The sequence below is a fragment of the Crocodylus siamensis genome, chromosome 1 (assembly GCF_052110815.1).
Source record: "Crocodylus siamensis isolate JL-2025a chromosome 1, ASM5211081v1, whole genome shotgun sequence".
Classification (NCBI taxonomy): domain Eukaryota; kingdom Metazoa; phylum Chordata; order Crocodylia; family Crocodylidae; genus Crocodylus; species Crocodylus siamensis.
Genome location: NC_143395.1, coordinates 151000156 through 151026014, shown reverse-complemented (window position 1 = coordinate 151026014; position 25859 = coordinate 151000156). Strand labels below are relative to the sequence as shown.

The 25859-nt window shown below is 43.9% G+C and overlaps 1 protein-coding gene across 1 annotated transcript; it reads left to right on the top strand.

Annotated features, from left to right (window-relative positions):
* Positions 1–131: 131 nt before the first annotated feature.
* On the top strand, positions 132–24272 carry LOC149873474 (sulfotransferase 6B1-like). The gene is made up of 7 exons (XM_090045418.1): positions 132–636; positions 9951–10063; positions 10458–10547; positions 11215–11341; positions 15500–15594; positions 19538–19694; positions 20168–24272. The coding sequence occupies exons 1-7, from the start codon at positions 450–452 to the stop codon at positions 20296–20298; spliced, it is 900 nt and encodes a 299-aa protein (XP_089901544.1). The 5' UTR covers positions 132–449; the 3' UTR covers positions 20299–24272.
* The last annotated feature ends 1587 nt before the right edge of the window (positions 24273–25859 follow it).

Genomic DNA, 25859 nt, shown 5'->3' with positions numbered 1-25859 from the left:
CAGATTCCAGGCTGCCCCTTAAAAAGATCCTGTTACACAAGGGGAAAATTACAGCAAGGATGTTAGGTCAAAAAACCTTCTTATCATCACGACTTGTGGAGGGGCAAGACTTTTGATGCTCCTCCTTCCAATTGTCACGTTTTATTTACTCACCCCTCCCATCTGGAGAAAGCTGCATTTAAATGTAATCTACAGTACCAATACTTAACAAAAGCAGTTACACTTTATAATATAAGGCAAAAGTTCATGCTGCAGAGGCTTGTAGTTCAGGCTATTTTTTTTTAGCTGTAGTTTCCCTTATTAAGCAAGAGGAGTACATTCAGACATTGAGTAAGCAAAAGAGTTCGCAATCAAGACATCCTCACTCCACCACCACAAACTAAAGAAATCTAGAGAATCATTAATAATTGCGAGAGATTCTAGCAAGAGGCACACAGCAAGTTCCAGCCATGGCCAGCAACAGAGCTGTTTTAGAGAAACTTTTTGAAGAAGCTGCTAGGAAAAAGTCTGAAGAGCTGCTCATTACCTACCAAGGAGTGTTGTACCCTTCATTGTGTAGTGCAGAAACCTTCCAAGCACTGGACATGATGGAAGCTAGAAAAGATGATGTGTTTCTTGTTACTTATCCAAAATCCGGTGAGTAGTGACCTTTTGTGTACACATGTGCATGTACAAAAATAAAGTTTCATAGATGCCAAATGTATGATCATTTTTAGGAGTGCAGAAAAGCACTAAAATTAAGATGCTGCTTGTAAGTAAAGCCTTATTTACTTATCACAGGGAACTAGCATATTAGGGAGCACTGTGTAGCTCATATAATTTTAGATACATGCATCTAATTTAGCAGTGACCTAGATATTGGGGCAGACAAATGATATTTGCTATAGTAAACTAAATGCCAAGAATTGTACAAAGCCATGGGGAGCTTAATAATACAAAGCTCCAGCACTTTAAAGCTCTTTGGTTTCTATAGCAAGCATATCTCAATTTTTTATGTATATGTAGTACTATATGTGGTGGATAGTTGGGAAGCCAAATCAGACTCTGAATTGTCCCAAAGGGTCTCATTTCTTAAACACAGTGCAGTTAAAGCTATAAAACATAAAAGGCATAGATCAGTATAAAAAAGGCACAGGCAAGATTGTTCAGACAGAAAACAGGATGGGATTTTCAAAAACAGTCAATATTGGCCCGGTTCTGCTGATGTTAAAATCGATGGTAGTAAAAGCCAGGCAGTTCAGAGCATGCAGCATACTCCAGGTAAGTGAATCATTTGCTTCAATGTATAACACAAGTCAAATCCAAATCCACTGACTCGTGTATTTGGAATAAACATTGGTTATGGGCATATCAGTTAAGTGCATGGGCAGAAAGGGGGTGCAGATGATGAGGTGCATCATCCCATATAAAACAGCATATTTTTCTCTGCTTAAAAATAACTAGAAGCTTTACCAATATGCTAGGGGCCTACAGCTGTATTATTCAGTTTGACTGAAGCAAAAACAAATAATCTGCAGGGATGTGAAATAGAAGTTTCATTAGCAGGAGCAGCAAACAGACAGCAGAATTGCAGAAGAAAGGATTGGTGGAACATCACGGCCATTAAAAAGAAGAGTGGGTCTGTAACACCTGTGGAATGGAGAGTTTGGAAGGGAGCAGGTAGATTGTAATAAGTCATGAGATCAAGTGACTCCCTCAGCCAGCCCTGTGCAACTAGAAATGCCACTGCCAGGCAGGTGGCTTTAAACTTTGAATGAAGCAGGCACCCCTCTGAATCTGTCCCTGGTTAAGTGCATAAACTGCATTTTTGCAAATTATATTTCAGCCTTACCATCTAACAATAATTGAAGTTTGCATATTAACTTTAACTGTCTACTTCTTAACTAAGTGTTTTCCCTTTAACTGTGCTGGAAAGTGAAGAGGAAACAACAGTCAAAATGGTGCCCTTGGAAGCCTTGTATTTGTGTCAATTTGGGGCTGCTGATCCCACACCCTGTGTGCTTATTTTGTATTCTCTACATCATGTTGGATGAGTGCATTCTCTGGAGAGATGCACAGCTGTTTTTTTCCGTTCTGTGGCTGTGGACTTAAAAAGAATAAACCGTAGTTGAAAATCCCAGTGTCAGAACTGATAGTGCCTTGGAACAGTTGTTCTGAAAGTCTTTTTTGGAAATGTACTTTGAGGAAGGGTGTGAGGGAAGAAAGGAGTTTGCTTGACCAAAGAAGTCAAATGGAAAGCAATCTAATTAGCTAACGGGTTCACCATTACATTTATACAGAAAATGTAGCTGTGTTGAGGAGTTCATGACCCCTTGTGGAGCTGTTCCCAAAGACACAGAGTTGCTGTCAGTCTCAAAATTTATTTCAGCATGCTGGGCACCTTGAGCAAGCTCAGAGGCCCCGAATAAAACTGTTAGAGGTGATTTATAGTTTACAGACAAGATGCGCACGCAGGTGGGAATTTTGCACTGTGAAAGAAAACAAGATATCAGGTCAGTGTGAGAAAACTCTTAATTGTTTCAAAACTGATTTTTGGCTGCATGCTAACTAATAGGGAGGGGAGGGGCTGCATTCTTGATTGTTTCAGACTTCAAGGCGACTAGGCCTGTGTCTTATCAGCCTGTCCTTGAAGCACTGAGTCTGCTGTATAGTTAACTTCTACACTATTATTTATGGTCTTGTTAGTAAATTTCTACAGCTGGACTACCAAAAACATAGGCACAGGTAGAAAAAGACTGAAATGTGTAACTCCCCCTTTGTGCATTTCAAATAATAGCATAAACTAACTAGTGTGTCTAACTTTTTTCCTCAGAGCTGTTGTCTGAGCAACTGCAGAAAAAAAAAGTTAATTAAAGACCCAGGTTAAATTATTTTTTCTCTGGGATTTTCAGTTTATTTACAAGTTTCTTGTCCAGCTGAGATAATACAAACTGATGAAACCTGAAGCCACATGCTCTCAACATAATTTAAATAAAATATAAACAACCAAGGACAGAACCAACCATTCTCTTCCCCAGGAGTACTCATTATTAAAGCACTAATCAGCCCCTTTTCTTGTGTTTTGATGAGTTTAACACTAACTGGGCACACAGTTACACACAGATGTATACACACACACAGCAGTTGCAACCCCAGTGAGATTAAACTTTTGTAATCCAACTTTCTATCTGATTTGGAAACATGTCCTACAAATGCAGTATGAAATAGCAGAATCTTTTTGGGGATGGAGGGGTGTTCTCAGCCCAATGCTAATATCTGTTTCAGAAGCTACAATAAAACATTGCTTTTTCATAGATTCCATAAACATTAGGGCTGGAAGGGACCTCAGAAGATCATTGAGTCCAGCCCCCTGCCCCAGGGGCAGGAAGTCAGCTGGGGTCACAGAATCCCAGCAAGATAAGCATCCAATTGACTCTTAAAGCAATCCAGAGTAGGTGCTTGCACCACCTCTGGCAGCAGCAGCCTGTTCCAGGCCTTGGGGGCTCAGACTGTAAAGAAGTTCTTCCTAATGTCCAGCCTGAAATGGTCTTGGAGGAGTTTGTGACCCTTTGACCTTGTCATCCCATGGGGTGCTCTGGTGAACAGGCGTTCCCCCAGATCCTGATGCACATCCCTTGTATACTTATAGGCAGCCACAAGTCCCTCCTGAGCCTGCGCTTTTGCAGGCTGAAGAGTCCTGTAGCTCTCAGCCTCTCATCATAAGGCCTGTTTTCCTGCCCTCTGATCATGAGCATGGCTCTCCTCTGAACTCTCTCAAGTTTCTCCACATCTCCCCATCCTTTTTAAATTGTGGAGCCCAGAATTGGATACAGTACTCCAGCTGTGGCCTCACCAAAACCAAGTACAGTGGGAGGATGACATCCTGGGATTTGCTAGAGAAGCATCTATGGATTCAAGCCAGAGTTTTGCTTGCTTTGCTGGCTGCAACATCACATAATATGTGACGTTCACAGCCTTCCATCTTTTATAGGCCTTTCTTTTTAGACGCAGGAGGTCCACTAGTTCCCTTCAGAGCCAAGGGGCTGCTGTGCCCTTTTGCTGCCTTTCCTCTGAGACAGGATAGACATTGCTTGTGCTTTCAGGATCGCTCCCTTGAGGAGCAACCACTCTTCCTGAACTCTTCTCCCCTTTGGGTCATGGTCCTTTAGGGCCTCGCCAACAAGCCTCCTGAGTTTGTCAAAGTCAGCTTTCATGAAGTTGAGGACTTCTGCTTTGCTGACTGACTTGCCTGCTTTATGTGATTATTATGTGAACATCTCATATTCATCTTGTGGTCAGTCATGACCCCCCAAGTCCCTTTTGGCCATGGTGCTAGCAAGCGTAGCACTGCCAAGCCTATAAGCATGCTGCAGGTTTTTCTTCCCAAGGTGAAGTACTTTGCATTTTTTGGAGTTGAAGGCCATCAGGTTTTCGTCTGCCAATTTTCCAAGCCTGTCCAGGTCAGCCTGGATCACCATCCTGTGGGTGTGGATGCTTTTCCCCAAAGTTTGGTGTCATCAGCGAACTTGGCCAGTCTGCTTCTGACACCAATATCCACATCATTAATGAAGATGTTGAAGAGGATAGGTCCAAGGATGGAGCCTTGGGGGACCCCACTGGTGGCAGCGCACCACAGTGATTGAGTTCCATCAACTACCACTCTCTGGGTCTGACCTCAGAGCTGGTTCCCCAGCCAGTGGACTGTGATGTAGCCAAGGCTGCAACTGGCCAGTTTTTCTATAAGATGATCATGGGATACCAGATCAAAAGCTTTTTTAAAATCAAGATATATAATGTCAGTCTCTTCTCCCTTGTCCAGGTGATATGTCACTTGGTTGTAGAAGGAGAAGAGTTTGGTCAGGCAAGACCTACTCGCAACAAACCCATGCTGGCTACCCCTCAAGAAGTTGCCTTCAGCCAGTTTATCAAGAATGGTCTCTATGATCTTCCTGGAGATGGAGGTCAGACTGATGGGCCTGTAGTTCCCTGGATCTACTTTTCTCCTTTTTTTCAAGGCACCACATTGGCCTTCTTCCAATCTTTGGGCACTTCACCTGAGCACCACAAGTTCTCGAATATCTGTTCCAGTGGACAAGCTCTGGTGCTTGCCAGCTGCTTAAGTGCTCTGAGGTGTAAGCTGTCTGGGCCAGCTGATGTGAAGGTGTCCCGTCTCTCAAGGTGTTCCTTTACATGGTCAACATTGATGAAGGGTAACAGTTCTCCTTCACCCTGGCCGTCCCATACCGTATTGAGCAGGGCCATCCCTTGGGGCTGGTGGAAATATCGACACAAAATACCTGTTAAGCAGGTTGGCTTTTTCCTGGGCATTGGCCATATGGTTTAGCAGGGGTCCAATGTTACTCTTGCTTTTCATCCGGCTCCCCACATAGAACTTTTTATTGTCCTTGATACATGTAACCATTTGGAATTCAATTGCAGCCTTGGCTTTCCTGGTTCGCTCCCTACAGGTCCAGACCAGTGCAGAGCACTCCTCCTTTGGAGTGGATTCAGCTTTCCATCCTTTATAGGCCTTTCATTTTAGACACAGGAGGTCCACTAGTTCTCTTCAGAGCCAAGGGGCTGCTGTGCCCTTTTGCTGCCTTTCCTCCGAGACAGGATAGACATTGCTTGTGCTTTCAGGATCGCTCCCTTAAGGAGCAACCACTCTTCCTGAACTCCCCTCCTTTTTGGGTCATGGTCCCTTAGGGCCATGCCAACGAGCCTCCTGAGTTTTTCAAAGTCAGCTTTCCTGAAGTTGAGGACTGACTTCCGCTTTGCTAACTGACTTGCCTGCTTTATGGCAGATGGTGAAGATAATCAGCTCATGGTCGCTGTCACACAGCTTCCCTTTGATCATTAGGTTGCTGATTTAAGTCATCCCCTGTTGCCAGTACCAGGTCGAGCAGCGCTTTGCCTCTCATCGGTCTATAGACTTCTTGAGTCAGATAGAACTCATCCACACACGAGGAACCTTTGTGACTGTTTGGATGTGGCAGAGTGCTCTTTCCACGAGATGTCAGGGTAGTTGAAATCTCCCATGATAACCATGCACCGGGAGTGCACAGCTTCATGTAGTTCCCTGGAGAAATCCTGGTCAAGCTCTTGATCCTGGCTAGGAGGTCTGTAGCAGACCCCCACTGTTGTGTCCCCTGGGTGCCAGTGTCAGCTTGCAGGGACACGTAGCTTTCCTTGACATAGAGAGCTACCCCCTTGCCCCTTTTGCCCATACGATCTCCCCTGTACAAGGTATAGCTGTCTATACCTGTGGCCCAGTCATAGATGGAGTCCCACCAGGTCTCCGTTATCCGTATGAGATCATAATCCGTTTTGTTTAGCAGGAGGATCAGTTCCTTCTGTTTGTTCCCCAGGCTCCTGGCATTGGTATACAGGCATGTAAGTGTCCCACTGGGGGCCTTTGCCTTTCTTACAGATCGCTCTGGGGCTGGGGCAGATGTGGGTTCCCTTAAGAGTCTTTGTTGCACAAGGGGCCGTTCAAGCTCCTGGAGGCTAAGTTCCAATTTGGTCCCCAGAAGTGAGTCACACCACGAGCCACAGAGATAAAGCCTTTATTGCTTGCAAGCAGGTCAGCCTGGAGTCATGAGACTCAGATCAAAGCCGACCCCTAGTGCTGGTTCTTCATTACTTATATATCCTGTTACAGAGTACTGGAATCTTTCTTTAGCGCGTGCGTACTTTAGGCCAACATAGTTACAAGACTTGGGACTTTCTAACTGTGAGTTAGCAGGGCGGGAGAGAAACAAGTAGCGGATGCCTCTTAAGATATGGGAAGGTAAGAGAAACAAGTTAGCGGATGCCTCTTAAGATATGGCAGGGTAAGAGAAACAAGTTGCCAATGCTTCTCCAGATATGCTCTTGTGGAATGACTAAGCGTAAAAGCAAACAGTTTTCGCCCCTGCTTTTTCTACATCTTGGCCTGCTGGATTTACAAAAACTGCCCAGTGGGCTTGCAGTGGTGGTACTCCCCCCATCCTCCGGCAGGCTCAGTTTAAAGCCCGGTTGAGCAGGTCAGCCAGTCTGGCGGAGAAGAGCCTCCTCCCCAGCAGAGTGAGGTGGAGGCTGTCTCTTCCCAGCAGCCCACTGCCTCCCTCAGCAAAGAGTGGGCTGTGATCGTGGAAGCTGAAGCCTGGACTTTTTTTTTTGGAAAGTTTTAAACCTTTCATATTAGAAAAAATGCCGGCTGCTTTTTTTTATACTTGATTTTTCTCAGAAGTGGCTTTTTTTTCAGTGATGGATCAGAATCAAAAAGAGTTACTCTTCTTGGCTGGGGACAGACATTCAAAAAGCCCAAGCCTGAACTGATTCAGTCTTTGCAGGTTAGTCTAACCTGCAGAGAGTGAACTGGTTTGTAAGTGGATAGACGTTCGGCACATGGCTGTAGTGGCTCAAGCCCAAAGCCCAGGGGTGTTAGAGCAGTCCTCTCTTCCACAGGTAAGCTGAGCTGAGAAGCAGGGGCATGGCCAGGCCCCAGCAGGCCCGCCCCAGTGGCTCCCTGACAGTGGGAGCAATCCTGGCACACAGGGATGCCTGACCCCAGAGGGGAACTCTTCCCCCTCCTCCCTGTCCCACTGCCATGGCATGGCTCCAGCCAGCGCTGTGCCGGGGGCAGGCTCCGCTCCCTCCCCCATCACTGGGGCTCTGTTTCCTGTGCCTGCAGCTCCAGCACTTGCAGCAGAGCAAGCCCCACACTGGAGCCTGCTGCCTCCTTGCTACGCAGGTCCCCGCACTCTGCCGGGAGTGGAGGGAGCTCCGCTCCCTCCTTCCATGTGGAATCCAGGACAGGGCTTCCCCGCTGTGAGTGTGGAGCTGCAAGTGCATGGTGTGGAGCCCCAAGGATAGAAACGGCTGAGCAGGCTGCATGGGGCTGTGCTTCTTGTCCCCAGTGCAGCGCTGGCTGCCTCTGTCCCTGGGGCTCCATGCCACGCATCTGCAGCTGTGTACTTGCAGCAAGGAAGCCCCATGCTGGACTCTGCACAGAAGTCGGGTGGGGCTCCCTCCACTCCCTGTGGAGTGTGGAGACCTGCGCAGCGAGGAGTGGGGGATTGTGTTCAGTACACCACCTGTTTGTTTATTTTTTCTGGACTGTTTTTTTCTATGTTCCTTTGCCTCCAGCTTGGGTGTGTCTCCTTATAACCTTCACTGTAATTGTTTGTATGGGTCCTTTGAACTAGGATTTGTGATTTCACTCATAGGGCAAAGCCACTCAGACTTGTTCCCTTGCCTGATGATTTGCATTAGTTATTTCCAAGTAATTCAAGGAACTCACAGTTGTATATAATGCATATGTTGATTATTATTCTATAAACCTCATGTGATCTGCATCTGGGACATCTCAGTATAGTGGTCTTTGAAATTTCCATGCTTCCAAGATCTTAAATCCATCACAACGATGAAGTAGATCTTGGATCCATCAAAATGTTGGGGGATATGCGAAATATGTGGGTTTTCCTTAACTTCTTGGAAGCTCTTTCCTCAAATTTATCTTCCTTTTTGTTCCATGTTTTTCCCTTTTCTCAAGTATCCTCCATCAAACTTTTTTCTGTCCACCTTATCTGTTGTTCTCCCCAACTCTCTTTTTTTATTTCCATTCTTGAACTCTGCTGAAATATTTTTCTCCACCTTTGCTCACTCTCTCATGCTGAGGTGGAGAGGAATCCTGCTCACTATTCTTCAGCCTTATAGCGAGTTTTCCTACAAGGTACCTATTCTACTGCTGATGCTCTTTATTGTCCCAACTGAGTATTCCTGAGTCAGTTGCTTCTGCATTCTTTTTCACATCTAGGCTAAGTACAGTCAAAAAGCCCAAGTCTGAATTGATTCAGTGTTCACAGATTGAAGTCTGAGCTATGTAGATAGAACTAATAAGCAAGTGAACAGACATTCACTTTTGATTCCAGAAATGCAGCCACATGGCTGCAGTGGCCCAAGTCAGAAGCTGAGGGTGCTAGATCATGCTTCCCTGCTTGGCTGGAGCAGACAGCTTGGGCCAATGCTAGCCCATCTACCCTGCAAGGGGGTATAGGGGAGGTGCAAAGCATCCTGGGATGCTGGAGGGCTGAGAGTTAACTTGAATCTGGAGGAGAACTGAGACAAAAGTCCAATAAAGCGATTCAACGTAAATCAGTTAAGTCTGATACTATATCCATCCAGGTTTATCTTAAACTGGTTTTGGCCATTTTGAAAGCAGTTTACATATGCTGAACTTCTGTTGTGTTACAGATTTGAACTAGTTTCTGATCACTTGTACCGGCTTGTATGTAATTTCTGTCCCTAGCCCTAAAGAGAAAAATATTCCCTGAACTGACTAGGGTTATAAAGAAAAAATATACAGCAGTTTGCAGAATTTGCAGGAATAGCTTTTAATTAATCATCTTCGCTTGTTCTCTTTGCTCCTCAGTTTTGAATGGAAAGTGCAAGAATTCTGTGGTCTTTTTTAAACTATTTCCACTGTATTCCTGTGCTGCTGCCTATTTACCATATACAGCAAAAGCAGCAGCCAAAGTACCTATTGGAGACATTATATGCATAAAGTAAACTAAAAGACAGCTGCCCTGGAAAATATGACTGACTATGCAGTAATCGAATAATACTGCGCAGTGGCATGTCACAGCACAGACAGTGCTAATATGCTACTGCATAGTATTTTTAGGCTACTGGGAAGTAGTGTCATGTAAAAGACATTCACCGGCACTACTATGCAGTAAATCTGGTTACTTTGCCTTTATTTAGTACTTGCTAATGCACAGACTGCTCAGTAACATCTCATGTAGATGTGCCCCTAGTTGCAAAAAGTACAGGAAATCCATTTTTGCCTATAATACAATACAAAGGAGATATCATCGACTTAAAAATCACCATTTTCTTTTGGAAAATTACAGGTGTCCTGGATATTTCACAGGTTACAATTTTAAAATTCCTAATTTCCTTCTCTAAACTGTTTTATTCTATTTCAGGAACTAATTGGGTTTTAAAGATATTAAATGACTTGAGAGCTTCACATCAACAAAAGGCACCCACACTGGAGCACCAGCTGATGCTTGAATTTGGAAAGCCAGAAAAATTTCAGGTCAGCATTGAGCAAATTTTGAAATGTCTTTTTAGCATCTAGTATTTTTAATTGTTTCTGTTTTTTTAACAACTCAGATTAGAACAAAACGTTACAAAATCATAGATTTTTTTCATGCTGGAAATTTGAATTTGATTCTGTCTTAATTTCTGTTACTCTTGGAAATCTTAGCATAAGGTATCGAACCATGGAAGTAAGTATGAGATGATAAAAAGAAAAATATTAATTTAACCCTAACCTCAAGCCTAGAAAAGGAGAGAAAAGACTATCTGACACTTACAACTTTTTTTTAACTTCAGAGTAAACATATTGGTATCATAAACTGTCAGCATCTTTGAGGCAGAAGTTTTATGGCTTTTTTTGTTTTTGCTTACACTTTTTTGTTTTGCTTTAGAAAATAAAAGATTTATCTTCTCCGCGAGTTTTTTACACACATCTCCATTATGATAATATTCCAAAGTCTGTCTTTGAAAAAAAGGCTAAGGTAAGTGACTATTTTAATAAGGGTTGACAACTTGACATTATCCATTTCCTGAGATAATTCATATTTTCTCCTGTCAGTTGATCTCTGTATGGCTTCTGTAGAACATGATGCATTTTAGTCTGACAGGGCGTGTCTACATGTGTGCATTTACTGTGCAGTAACCAAAATTACTGTGCAGTATGGGTGCTTCTCTACACTGTGCAGTAAATATGGTGACTTACGCCTACTTGAGTGGCTGTAAAGTAATGGGCTGCCAGGCTCTGGAATGGACTCCCAAGGGAGGTGGTGCTCTCCCCTACCTTGGGGGTCTTCAAGGGGAGGTTGGATAGATATCAGGCTGGGGTATTATGATCCCAGCACTTGTTCCTGCCCAGGCCAGGGGGTTGGACTTGATGACCTGTTCAGGTCGCTTCTGACCCAAGAAACTATGAAACTAAGAAACTATGAAACTGTAAAGGAACTGAAATTTAGAAACAAAGCCCTGCCTGCAGGCAAGTTTGTATACTTGTATAGACAGATCTTGTGCCTTCACAGGCTTCCTCTGACTTTAGCAAAGCTCTGTTGAGCAATAATGATTTCCCCATACAGTGCACCTGGCAAGACATGAATATGTTTTTAACACCAGATGCTTGTAATCAAGACTCATTTTTCTTTCCTGTTTTAAAAGGTAGTGGTTGTATTTCGAAATCCAAAAGATACAGCTGTATCCTTTTACCACTTCTACAACAACAATCCTGTGCTTCCAACTATGAACTCCTGGGATGAGTTCTTTCAAAAGTTCATAAGCGGAGAAGGTATACTTGTTTTATCTTAGTAATATTTGTTCTTAGCTATAGTGTAATAGTGCACTCATTATACAATTTATAATTATATAATTATACAAATACAAAATAACCTGGTGGGAAATAGCCTCAAATAGACCCAGTAAGAAGAATAGCAATGAGAACAACACCAATTTAAAGTGAAGCTCTACTGTAGAATAAAAATGGCATTGTGAGTACCATACACATATCAGTATGTATACGAGTACATCTACATGAGACACTTAATACCCAGTAGACTAATTCTACTGCACATTATCATGTCATGGCAAAAACCTTCATAGATTTCATAGACATCAGGGCTGGAAGGGACCTCGGGAGATCATTGAGTCCAGCCCCCTGCCCAAAGGGCAGGAAGTCAGCTAATGCGCAGTAGAATTAGTCTACTGCCAATTAAGCATCACAAAAAGACTGTGCACCATTGCTGCTGCGCATTTATGTAGTACTTCACATTAGACATACTAAACTTAATGCACAGTAGCAGTGGTACCATTAATGCCCATGTAGATGCACCTGGTTATTTCCAGATGAAAGGTATTTTGTTAAAAAATAGAAACATTGTTTATAACTGCCAGTTTTTCAAATTCAAGCTGGGACTGTGAATCAAGTTGAATTCTTCCATTCTTCTGCTTCATCACCACAAAAGATGGCAGTTCTTGAGGCTACATTACACCTCTAATAAGTTTGAACTTCCAAGCTGGTACACTGTTCCAATGATGGAAAATGGAATAGGTTCCATTCATATATCCACAACTGCTTCAGCTCTGCAGAGCTACCAGTGTAAAAAGGGGTAAAACAATATTTTATTAAAGTCAGTAGATATGGCTTTGGTTACATGAAGAGAAACAGATCTGAGTAAGTCAGAACCATGTATTTATACAATCATTTTTCTGAGTGGAACTGAATTTTAACACCAGGCTCACTCTAATCCCCTTGCTGTGCTGGCTACTATGGTTCTCACATGGGTTTCAGGGTTTTTATTAATTTGCTGATAAGTTTACCTGAAACATTGTAACATAGTCCATTTCCTGATTTCATAACTGCTGTGTCTCTGCAAAAATAATAGGAGTAAAAAGCAGTAAAATACATTTTTAAAAAGGAAAGACTTTACAATGTAGGGTTGTGAGAAGCTTCAGTCGCTGATTTGATTCGGCAGAGATTCAGCCTGGTTTGATGCTGAATCTCCTAATCTGAATCGAATCAGGAGACCCTTTAATCTCTATGAATCAAATCGGAACTTTCTGAATTGATTCCTAGAGATTCAGAAAGATTTGATGATTCGGCCATAGACACAGCTTTAAATGTTTTTTCTACATACCTCAAGGTGCCAGGTGGCTTGTGAATGCTGAGATGGTGGGGTGGATGGAACATCCCACAGGAGTGAGGGGGGTGAAGGGGGGCTCCGCAGTGTGCTCAGCAGCAGACTCAGAAGTGGACCAGAAGCACTCTGGTCCACTTCTGGGTCCACTGGGGAGTGTATTGGGGGGGCCCCCCTGTACCCTCCCATCTTGATGACTGGTGCCTCCTAGGTCTGTAGGGCACTCAGGGTCCCCCTGCAGCTGATCACCAAGCTGGGTGGGCAGGGGGGGCCACTCCCACAAGCTCAGCGGCGGACCCAGAAGTGGACTGGAAGTATTTGTGGTCCACTTCTGGGTTTGCCACCAAGCACACGGGGGGCCCTGCTGTGCTCCTGTGGGATGCTGCATGTGTCCCACCATCGCAGTATTCACAAGCTGCACTGGTACCTTGAGGTATGTAGAAAAAACATTTAAAGCTATATCTGTGTCTGAATTGCTGATTCTCTGAATCAACATCAAATCTTCAGATTTGGATTTGGCTGAATTGAATTGGGACAGTGATCCAGATCAACGAATCAAATCACTGTCCCCGATTTGGGCTGAATCCAAATTGAATACGGCCCATTTACGATGCTCAGGGTTGAAAGGGACAGGGAGAAACATCTGTCCTGTAATGTGTGGCGTACATGCGGTTTCAGTGCAGTCTTACTCTTTGTTCCAACCCCTTTTACACTGTTTTGCAGTAAAGAGGCCAGAAAGCAGCTGGATTTGAGCAACTGAAAAACCTCTGGAGTAGGGGAACTTCCAGCTCATACAAAACTTGCATACTTGATTTTGTACCATTATAAATCCTAGTAAAGGGCCTATATACAGAGGCTGTGGCGGGCCAGTAGGGGGCGCTCCTGCATTGAGCCACCCACCTCCCTGCGCCCGACCACCTGCCAGGCTCTGAATGCCTCCCTAGGGGCGCCTTATGTCCAGCCCGACCCCTTCCTGGAGCACATACGCTAGCCTGGGGGTAACGTCACCGCCACCACCCCAAGAATGGACTCACTCCCGGCTCTGTGTCCTTGGGGAAACACAGGCCTAATGTCCTATGGGTACTCGACCCAGTACAGGCATTTGGGGCACTTCCCCAAGTCAGGGGACAAAAAGTAAAGTCCCCCTTAGTCCGGAGACCTAAGGGGTCTCTTAGGCATAATTTAGACCCAACCCTCAATAAGTCTCCCACACCAGTCACAAAGGAAGTCTTTATTGGTTACAGGGGTAGGGTGAAAATAGGGTACAAGATTGAGCAATATCCTAGAAATCCTAAAGAGCAAACAGTCTGGCTGAGGTACCCTTTTGATCATGCATCTGAGTTACTGCCAGCTAGATATCTAATCAGATCTCAAGTAGCTTACTCACACGCATCTTCCAAAAGCCGGTGAAGTTTTCCTTTGGAGGCAGGCGGTTTCTAGCTCGTGAGTATGGGGGAGAGAGCCAATTTTAGATGGTCATGCTCATCTGTGCCCCCCGCTTGGCTGCTGCCTTACCTCATGGCCCAAGCTAGTCCGCCTCCTAGCCCGTTCTAACTTATATAGCCCCTGTGACCTCATTCACCTGGTCCAGTGGAGGCCAGCTCCGGTTGGCTCTCCGCCAACCAATTTGAAATACATCACCAGTTACTGGGCAGATTCCAGCTCACCAGGTAGATGCCCCTCACCCAGGTAACTGATGCCAGTCACGTAGGCAGAGGGAGCAGGTTTCCCCCCTCCCTCAGGAATGCAGCCAGCTCAGGTTACCTAAAGAGACAGGTTGAGGTGTGAATCCTCTGTGCTGGCCCATCTTGATCACATTGTTGTAGGGCAGAGATTTTGGGGAGAAACCAAGGTGGCTTTCTGCCACAGAGGCTATCTCTGCTTCGCATATGGGGACCGCTGCTACTTTAAATTACACTAAAGTTCAGGCTAAACTGAACAGAGAATCAGCAACCATGAAAAAATATCCCACAGTTCTTGCTGCTGCACTTAAATGAAAGTTACAGCATAGGATCTGTATCATATTTTAATAAAATAAAATATACTGGCTGAAACTAATTTTTAATTCAGCTTAAGGGCCTACTTCTGCAAGCACTTAAGCATGTGATAACTCTACTCAGGCTAAAAGCTCCACTTAAGTAAATCCTGTATATGGTGTTTGCTGAACCTTAAACATATTTGTGCTTTTACATTTTAATTTTTTTCACACTTGATAAGAAAGATGTCAGCCAGGTTATGTGATGGACAATGCACGCACTTTCCTAATATTTATACACTATTTTATTCCTGATCCCTTTAAGGGATATTAAAGAACTAATTAGTTGTAAACAAGTACTGTAACTTGACAGGTAGAATCTTACTGTTTGGTTTGAAAAGAAACATGGGCAAAGAAAGTGGAAAAAAAAATCCTGGAACAAATGATGTACAAGACAGTAGTTCCCAAACTCTGACAAATTGCACACCACCAAATTAAAACAATACAATCTGAAATACTACCAGCAAATTTTCCAATTCAACCTTAAGTACCACCAGCAAATTTTTGTCATATAAATTAATTATAATAAATCTGTTAACATGTACCACTGAAAGGTGATCTGCGTACGACTCATGGTACCTGTACCACAGATTGGGAACCGCTGGTCTAAGACAACTTCTTTCATAGAAAAGTAGTGAGAACAGACTGCAGAAATATTTAGGCAGTCTAAGCTTTCCAGGATGATATAATGAACTTCATCTATAAATTTAATCTAAGTGCTAATTTGAATACATATTCAGTTTCCTTGACTTGCCATATTTGCTTTATTCAATTTCAGTCGTCTGGAGCTCGTATTTTGACCATGCGCTTGCTTGGAACAGACACATTGATGATGAGAATGTCTTGATAATCACATATGAAGAACTGAAAGAGGTGATTTTTACTATAAATTAGAAACTGAAAAGACATATTGGGCCATTGTGCTGGAATTAATAGGGAGTTTGGGTGGTTTTAGGGGCATTGGTGGGATCTGAGAAAGAAAGGAGTAGGATTGCATCAGTTTTGCTCAGAGACTCCTTCTAGGTCACAAATAGAAAGTCTGGAACCTAAAATTCTGCAGATATTAGGTGACAGCTAGAACAGCTAGTGAGTGGAGAACAATTCTACTAGAGTAGGGATATCAAATGCAAATCAGTTGGTGGGCCATGTTTCCTGCTAGCAGCCAGGGAGTCAGTGCCACTGTGGCTCACCCCTGTCACTGACTGCTGCTGATTTTTGTAACCACCAGTGATTGAAAATGCTAAATTTGGTGGTGGGAAAACAGGAGTGGTGAGAAGGTGCCTGACTGCAGTGACAGCTGTTAATCCACTGGGTGCTAGCTATGCCAGGACAATAGTTCTGACAGCCATAGCAAAAATCACCACAGGCCAGATGACCCACCTCTACAGGTTGTATTTGGCCTGTGGGCTGAATGTCTGAAACCCCTATCCTAGAAGAAAGGCTCATCAGGAACATAACTCAGAATTCTGCACCAAAAGTTGTGAGTGAACTGCGAAAGATGAGGGTATGTCTTGACTTGTGGACTTTGTAAATAATTCCAGGCATGAGGAAGAGAGATACTAACTTAACTGCTGGGGACCCTTATTTATGTTGTTGGAACAACTTGGAGGGAGTAGGGAAGTGGTGCTTTCTTTAAGGGGTAAACTGTATATCCATATGGGACTGTGTTCAGTGATGGTATCCTGCCATAGGCATTAGTTAAATCTGATATAAAATTGCTCATTTAGTATATTCTCAATGTCTTGTCCAGTCCAGATCCATTTTGTTCCAGGCAAATTATGCTTTCCTGTGCTCTATTTTCAAAAGCTAAAGAGGGCAGGCATGATGTAGCAGCCATTTTAAAATCTCCTTCTGGCTGTTTCTGACGAATTAAGGTGCCACTTATGAAAGCTTATGCACCTCTGATTTAGTCTACAAGGTGCGAATATACTCTGGTTTCTGCTGGTCTTGTATGAGACATGTGATTAGATAGCCCATTCCCATTTTTCATTCTAAGCACAAAGACCCTGATCATGAAACACTGATGGAGCTTATTAACTTTAAGCATGCCCCATTGTCTGTGAGACCCCCTGAAACAATTAAATTACATTATTGTTAGAATGATGATCAGGGATCTGGGTTTTCCATTTCCCATGGAAAAGTGGAAAAGAGATAGCGGGATGAGTGAGGAACGTGATGCGGGTGTGTGGGGCTAAGGGAGTGGGGAGGTGTCCATGGGAAGCCCCACATGGACTGGTAGCTGCATGTCATAGGGCTGGGTGGGAAGCAACACATGGAGGCACCAAGTTGTGCACCACTGGGTTAGGTAGACTCCTGCTTGCTTTCATGTGCAGCTTCCTGCTGTAGTGCACATGGAGGCATGAGACCACTTGGCCCAATGGTTTGCAGCTCCTGCCTGCAGTTCCACAATCTACATTATGGCACAGAGCCAGCCCGGTCTGGTTCAAAGGTGTGCACCAGCGGGCCAGGCCAGCTCCGTGCCAGCAGGTGAGGGACCTGGGACTCAGCCAGTAGTGCATACTGCTGGGGGCTCTGCCTGCTATGGCCATAAACTTCACAACGGCCTGCCACCTGCTACTGCTGAGCTGCCGGCGGTGGGAGCTGTGTACCACAACACCCCCCCCACACACCCCTTCACAACCCCTCCACAAATCCCACACTTGTTCACAAACTCCACACACACCCCTACAACACTTCACAACCCCCCCACAAACTCCCCCCACACCCACACCCCCAACACTGCTTCACAACCCCTCCACAAACCTCACACCTGCCCACACCCCCTCATACCCGCTCTCCCCACACCCATTCACAAGTCCCCCAGAAGCCCCACACCTGCCCACAAATCCTACATATTCCCATACCCCTTCATAACTCCCCCACAAATCCCTCACACACACCTCACACCCACCCCCAGCCATACAAAGTACCTGCATACATTTTAAACAAGGCCCAAATAGTGTTATATTAGTTTAATTTGTAAAAAAAATAATAATACATTTTGCATAATGTTGAGTTTTCTTGCACATAATTTTGAATTTTTCTCTGTATAATTCCCTGGAGTGTATAGAGTAGTCTCAGCAGGAATTCTGATTTTCCATAATGAAAAACCCTAAATCAAATGCCAAAATTTATAGGTATTTAGCATGCAAGAAGCAATTTTTGTGGGTGATATCCAGGGAACCTGGTTTACTCTGTTTAAATATCCAAAATTATCTGATTAAAAAAAATCCCAAATCCATGTCTTTCCATGATTAAAATGAAATACCACTATATATATAGGTATGAGTTGAACACTTATTTTTTAATATATTTACAATTTAAAAGCAATTTTGAAGCCTTGTTACATAAAATAAATGCTAAATATCTATATATGTTTATGTTTGATTTTGTTTTTTTTATCATAGAAAATCAGAGCTACCCCTGTCCAGGACATGAGTCCAGCTGTGGCTATCCCTCTCACTGCTTTGTGGCATGAGCAGCCCTTATTTGCTGGTGCCCCTCACTCCAAAGCCAGAACCCCCCTCAAGCCCTGCCAGTGCCCCTCATTCCCAACCCACAGCCCCTGTCTCCGGCAGTGCCCCTTACCCCAGTCTGTTACTCCTTGTGCTGCTAGCAGTGAAGCTGGCGTGGGGGGGTTGGCAGTAGCAGCAGCACCAGCAACTAGTTTTGCCACCTCTCCTATGCTGAGTCCTACCCACTGGGCCATGGAGACAGCTCCTGCTTATGCCAGTCTGGCCAGGCTGCAGGCCTGTGCCCTGCTGTGGGTGCACAAATCTGAGGGAGCATGTGCCCCCCCGTGCCTCCCCGACACACTGCCTATGGTGCCCAACCCCGCCCCCCCTGCCGGAAGTGTGTGCAGCAGCGGAGAGCCAGCCCCCCTGCCAGCTCCCCACCCTCCTGATGAGCCAGCCATGGTTCTGTCCTGCTCCCCAGTCAGGCCCCCTGGCCACACATTCTCGCCCCAGGCGCCGTCCCAGCTGGGCGGCAACCACAGCCCTAGCTGCCAACCCTGCCCCACTCCTTCCCTTACTGTGGGGACTTGGAATGAGCTGCTGTCACTGCCACCTCAGTCTACCCCCTCCTGCCCCCCCCACGTCACTTATGCCCCCTTACCCATAGACTTACCTGCAGAGAGATTCAGGAGCTGCTCTACACCATGCTTCCTGACATCCATGTGCATGTATGCAGGTATAGATGTATGTGGCACCCCCTGCCTGTGATCGCCCTCCTCCTGCTCCCTCCAGCCCCAAGCACTCCCCTGTAGACTGGAACTTTCCCAGTCTGCAAGGGGAACCCTGTGGTTTCCATGTTTTTCTCCTTTAAAGATGTTCTTGATATTTTTTTTTTCTTCTTCTTTTAAAAGAGAAAATCTTTTGCCTGGCAAATGGGAAACCTAGATCCCTGGTGATATCTATAGCAGCCAACTATATAATTGGGAGGGTAGGTGAACTTTTGGGCACTATTGTGCCTTTCCTCAGATCTCTCAAACTACAGTATGTGTACATTTACTCTTACAATTTAAGATTCCATAATAACAGTTCCTGCTGTTACACAAAAATCCTCAATTGCAATAATTAGGAAAAACGCAAAATATTAAGAATGAATGCTTCCTGTATTTCCATTTTGAAGAGGGAATTATAAAATATTATCTAAAATAATCACCTTTCCCACAGCCTTTTTTGGTTGAACTTAATACTCTAATCCTATGTGTTGTGGCTTATGTAAGAATGACGTATGTTATATGATACAACAGTACAGGAAAAGATCAGACATATTTACTTTGACTTGATTCCATCACATTCTTGTTTTTCAGAATCTGTATGAAGGAGTGAAAAAAATAGCTGCATTTTTGGATTTTTCTCTGCCTGAGGAAAAGATGCAATCTATTGCAGAAAATGCCACTTTTCAGTCAATGAGCAGTAAATCTGAAGAAAAGTATGGCAAGTTTGGTCCTATTATTTTCAGAAAAGGTAGATTTCTATAGCATGATTACTCAAGTTTCAGTCCAAAAATCATCAAATAAATGTTGATCTAGAGAGTTAATTACTTTTTAAAAAATGTTATTAAGATATGTGCCCTGTGTGAGTTCTGTTGGGAGGTCCCAAATGCAGGATTAATGCTTTTGAATCATGGCTGATAATTAACTTTCATCTTTTGAAAAAAAGATTTTCAAAACTAGCTGGCTATTGAAACACTTACTGTTATTCCTTCAAAACGAGATTGGGGGAAAAATGTCTTGGTTATAAAAGGTGCTTGCAGAGATGCATGTAAAAGTCACTGTAAGACTTCAACTTCAAAGAATCCTGCTAACATTTGTATAAGCAACATGTTGATTTGAAATGAGGTAATAAGGTCAGTCTTTCAACAACTTGGGTCAATATTGCAGTATTCTTTATCTGACTTTTTTCAGAAATATTGATTTGTCTATTTCATTGTTTCTGAGGTGTTGTTCGAGATTGGAAGACCCTCTTTACTGAAGCTCAGAGCCAGGAAGTGGATGCAAAATTTGAAGAGTGCTTAGCAGGAACTAAACTGGGAGCAATGTTAAAATATGATATATACTGCAAATTCTAAATCTTGTAACATCAGAATGAAGTTACCATGTGTTCAACAACAGTACATACTTTACTATTAAATATAATTGTCCTAAATAAATATGCCATGAATCATAGATTAAAATAATCTAGACTTTCACATATTTATTGGCAAAATAAAAAGTCTGAAAGCACTGTAAAGTCACTAAGACCAACTTTTCCCCATTGATACATATGCAGAAGAACTTGAGAACATATGGCTAGGATACTAAAGTACTCACGGCTATTTCAAATTACTAATATTTTCTTGATCTGCCACTAATCCACATTGATCCCTGTTCCACATCCAAACATTTTGAAAGTTCAAGCTCCTTGAAATTTTCCTGGTATTTTGCTTTGGACCCATCTTCAGTAATTGATTTGGTTTTCTACACAACTTGTGCTGCCTGATACCTTGTATGAGGTTCTTGTAGCATCCAGGAGTTTAGTGATTAATTTTTTATTGTAGCAGGAGTCTATCAGGAGGGTGCATTGGCATTCTATGTAAGATCCAGTGACCTATTAATGATTTAGAAAAAGGGGATGACTGATAAAGCAGCACAAGTTGATACTGAAAAAGGGTATTTAGTAAAGACCAAGAAGAACATCAGAGAGCTAAACAGAGTGAAAAGACAAATTCAGTTCATTGATGATAAATACAAAATAATGCATATTGTCAGGAAAGTTTAACTGCTTATATCATATCAGGTTCTAAATGAAATGTATCAGTGTAGAAAAAGGACCCTGACAACACTGCAGACAGCTCTATGCAGACCTCAGCCAAATGTACAGTTGTGATCTCAAAAGGCAAGCAAAATAATATGGAGCAGAAGGAATGGTATGGAGGACAATATTAATAATTAAATACTATGAATCAATGGGTTAGGTTCCTTTGAGATAATGTATATGATCCTCTTCCCACCACTTAAAAAAAATACTGAATTAAACGAGTTTCAGAGAAGGGTGATTAAAGACTTGGGAGAAAATCAATTGAAGAGATATTGACAAGGAGGTGCAACTAAAGTATAAAACAAGATATGTCCTCAAGAAGTCAGAATGTCTGGGTTTTTTGTTTGGGTTTTGTTTATTGTCTTAGTATATTGATATTAGTATATCTAATATATGAGAGGGATGAGATATTAGTATAGCAAATAAAACTAAAAGATGACATATTTAATGCTGATAAAAAGAAATATTTAAAAAACAACATATAATTATGGCTGTGTATAATTAATTCAGATTCAAGAAGCTGTTGAGATAAGAGAAACACATTTTGAAAGACAAAAAAAAATTGAAAGTGTTATTACGTCTTCTGCTTTGTACTTCAGGACTTATGCCAGTTCCTACTAACAGAGATAACTATTGTGGGAACAGGGGAAATCTTCTACTTCTATTTGCTGCAAGAGTTATTGCACCTTCCTGTGAAACATCTTGTACTACCCACTTTCAAAGACAGGACATTAAACTACATGGACATCAAGTCTGGATAAATATGGCAAGCCTGATGTTGATTCAGAACATGCAGGGTTTCAGTCATGAATTATACCAGTATCTTAGGCAAGGTTTTGTTTTGATATCTTATATAGGGCAAACTCTGTAGTTGGACGAGCTGTTGGACAAAAGGTGTTTGGGTGTATTGCATCATTCTGGGTAGAGGAAGAGGTAATTGTTGGGGCACTACTGCCCTCTGCTGGAACCTTTTTCCCCCCCTGCGTGCATTATTATTCTCTGCATAAAAACAGACTGAGTACTAGTTTGTGTAACTATCACTCTTTTCTCAACCCTTCTAAAATCAGTGTTAGTGAGAATTGTAAGCTGTGTAGCAAAAGGCCAAAATTTTTTTATGTGTCCCGGGATCCGGGGTAACATAGAACACCTACCTGCAGCCCGGGACGAAAGCTGTGTAGAACCGAAGGAAAAACCTGCGCGGCTCATTAGCCACCTCTTTTTACAGCTGTGGCTGGCTGGTGATGTCGGCGTCAAATGCTGGCCAGCAAAGTTAAAAATGGCAGCCGCTGCTCTGGAGGGGGCAGATAGCCTGGAGATCAGGCTGCAGCCAGCACCTGCAGCAGAGCATGCTTCACGGGCAAGCCTCCGGGGATTCAGCATGCCGGAGGGACTGGTGGCCAAGGAGAGAGGCACAGCAACCTGGACACCGGCCGTTCTTCAGAGGAGTGACGGGCCAAGTAAGCCAGGGAAGACCGGGGCAGCCCAGGGAGCATCGGAGGTCACTGAAGTGAGTATTGAGACGGCGGGCGTGGAGAACTCTGAAGAAGGGGTGAAGAGCCGAGGACAACCTGGCTGGAGGGTAATCGGGGCGGGATCGCCGCCGAGGTCTTCGGACTCTGATGGAGAGACCCGAGCCAGGCAATAAGTAGCTGACAGAGGGGAGTGCCCTCCCTACTCATAAGGGTCCCCTGATGGGGAGCTGGGGGAGGGTCGGCTAGGAGTAGTAAGGACTCCAGCGTCCCCGAGTAGGGGCATGGAGCATAGAGGTGCGCATGGTGGAGAGGCTTGTGGTGAGGTTTCAATAGAGGTGACGGCATAGGTGCTCTTATAGGATAGGGTGAGGGCATATGACACTTTGGGGTACTCGTGCCCCCCCAGTATTTGGCTCTCAGAACTAGAACGGCGTCAGAGGCGTGTGGGGACAACCCTGGGGAACGAGAAGGCGACGCACCGAAGGTGGCGTGAGGCCGGGCTGTAGGGGTGGTGCAGCCCCGTGAGCAACCATCAGGCCTAGCCCGGGCCACTGAGGGACCCGCGAACTAGCCCCGCCCACTGGGGAACATCAAGTTGTGGCAGGTGAGAGCGGGGTTGGCGGTGCAGGAAGAAGAACTACCCCGGCGACAAACAGGCCCAGAAGGGACGAAGACAACTGCAAGGAGATCAGAGCCGCCCTAGAGCAGCTGGAGAAGGCCCACTGGTCGCATTATGGATTTCTTTTCTGTGAACAGGAAGCAGGTGCCATCTTATATACATAATAGATGGAATGGTTCATTTTGGCCTTAGCAACTATGAATTGGATCACTATGCCACCTCAGTCATACATTACCTTGCAACTTACTTTGGTATTGATTCATGGTACTTGTAAATTTGGTTTTGTGTGTTTTACTCTATCTGCTCATTGATAGTAAATCAGTAGGTGTTCCTGGGTCTTTGCTGTGCTTGAGATTTTTTTGTTGTGTTGTCTGTAAATATCTTATTTTATTTCTGTATAACTGCTGTGCGGCACTCTCACATTTATGTAAACTTGAAGTTTTAGCTTTTAATCAAAATGAACGCTTTGTACTTTTCTACGCTTGTATTAAGCTGCACACGCGCATTCTGTAAGTTTAATTTCTTATCTGTAAGTGTCATTTCTGCAGAAATGAAACTTATGTAGAAAATCTACCTACTAACTACTGTGTAAAAGAAACTATCCTATCCCTGTATGCTTGGCTTATATCATAGTTAGTGTCACAGAGGCAGTCCAACCAACATCTATAAAAGAGGCATAGAGGCAGAAAGTAGCAGAGATGACGACTGGACGACCCTGCAGGCCTGATCACCCTGCAGCCAGTCCTCAGCCTCCCCGCCTGGGCATATCCCAGCGAAAACCAAGGCCTCGAAAATCCGACAATCGACAACGATTCACCGTGTTACAGTTTTGTATTCACCATCCCATTTATGAGCTGTTGACCAGTTCTGGGACTTAAGGAGCCGGCAGCCGCACCCATCATTGGACTGGTTCCAGTGGTGGAAAGCAAGGGCTTGCTCCGGAACCCTGTGAACCAACAGACCCCCTTTGTATTCGGCATACTGTAACTGAAGAAACATCGGAGACTCCACTTCTCGACTGCCTCTCTTCGTAGCTTAGACAGCATATCTACGCTCTCTATACTTATATTTATTGCAACTTCGTTCCAGCCGGCCTCCCCTCTTATTCGTAAGAGGGTGAGGCCAGGTGGGTGAATAAAACAAATTTTTACTTCACATTATATCTACTCCATAATAACTTCTACTACTAACATCCCATCTCAATGAGCTGTTGACCAGTTCTGGGACTTAAGGAGTCGGCAGCCGCACCCATCATTGGACTAGTTCCAGTGGTGGAAAGCAAGGGCTTGCTCCGGAACCCCGTGAACCAACAGACATCCTATAGACTTATTATAAAAAACTAACAACTTACTCTAAGTCGTCTACTTGTGCCAGCTCGGCAAACCTTGAAGGCAGTTATAAAGCTACCTCCAATCCCGCCACACAAGCCGCGCGCTCGCCTGCTCCGTAAAGCCCGCAGCTCCCCAAGCAGTGCCGGAATCGCAAGCCCGGCATTCCGCCACACTGTCAACTAAATAAATCTGTAGAAACTGAAGTTATTTTGCCTCTTTGCAATGGGCTTTGCATATCTGTGATGATGCTGTAGTGAAGAGTATTTTTATGACCAAACTCCAATAATTGGTCAAGCTTGTGAGGTCCTGTACTCAATAATATATTTCTATTTGGTGTAATGTAATAGTGTTTAAATGTTGCAGCTGATTCATTCCAAACATTTCAAGGAGAGAGATTATTTTTGAGAGACAGCATGATGGAGAGGGTACATATAGCCCCAAACATATGAGGAGAGAATGTAGGAAACTTATGTGGAGGACGGGAGAACACAGATCATGCAAAGATCCTTACATAGGGGGCAAAGCTAGTTGAGACCAATATGAAGACGGGCAAATCAGCAGGATCATCCATCTCTCCCATCAGTGATAGCATATCTATCCTTCCACACATCAAAGGTGATATATTCATATTTCTTCATCCATATTTGTCTTTTTGAACCTTTTTGTCTGGTGACTCACAGCTTCTAATAGGTTGTCTTTTCAGATTACTTTACCCTCACATCACCTAATAGCTTGAGAATCATTGCTGTTACCTAATGCAGCTGTTAACACTTTTACTTCTCCATTTCTTCCTAAGAAAATTAAATTTTTCATTTTGAGCAGGCTGGCAGTTGTTATATTTTGTCCCACTGTTCATCCCCTACAGCAGATCTTGTGATTACAGTTACTTCTGGGCCATCTATCTCCCTATGCAAAACCTGCTCAGGTTTGAGGTCTACTACTTATGCCAAGCCTCTGAAATATAAGTGCCTTTCTGTGCTGTTGGTTGGTTGTCTTCTTGTCTTGCCATCAGCTCAAAATCCAGAATTATATCTGCTTTTTCTGTAGAAAGTAGAAGGTGGTGGGTACTGTCCTCTTCATTGAAAACACCAGAAATCTGAAAGAAGGATAGCACAGCTCAGAAACATACTTTCCTTGCAGCAGCCAAGCATGCAGGAGACAAGGAAACAGCAGAAACCCTTCTCCATCCTGAAAGCAGATGGAGGGCTCTCTAGGGTTATGAACAGAAATTACACATGAACTGGTATAAGTGATCAGAAACTGGTTTAGATTTGTAACATAACGGAAGTTCCATATACATAGACTGCTTTTAAAAAGGTCAAAAGTGGTTTAAGATCCCCTCAAGATTCAAGTTAACTCATAGTCCCCCAGCATCCCAGGATGCTTTGCACCTCCCCCACAACCGCCCCTC

Bases quoted from the DNA above. Each gene is read 5' to 3' on its own strand.
- LOC149873474 (XM_090045418.1), top strand. From the start codon at position 450: ATGGCCAGCAACAGAGCTGTTTTAGAGAAACTTTTTGAAGAAGCTGCT. The intron at 637-9,950 runs GTGAGTAGTGAC...ATTCTATTTCAG, and splicing joins TGTTACTTATCCAAAATCCG to GAACTAATTGGGTTTTAAAG. The intron at 10,548-11,214 runs GTAAGTGACTAT...CTGTTTTAAAAG, and splicing joins TCTTTGAAAAAAAGGCTAAG to GTAGTGGTTGTATTTCGAAA.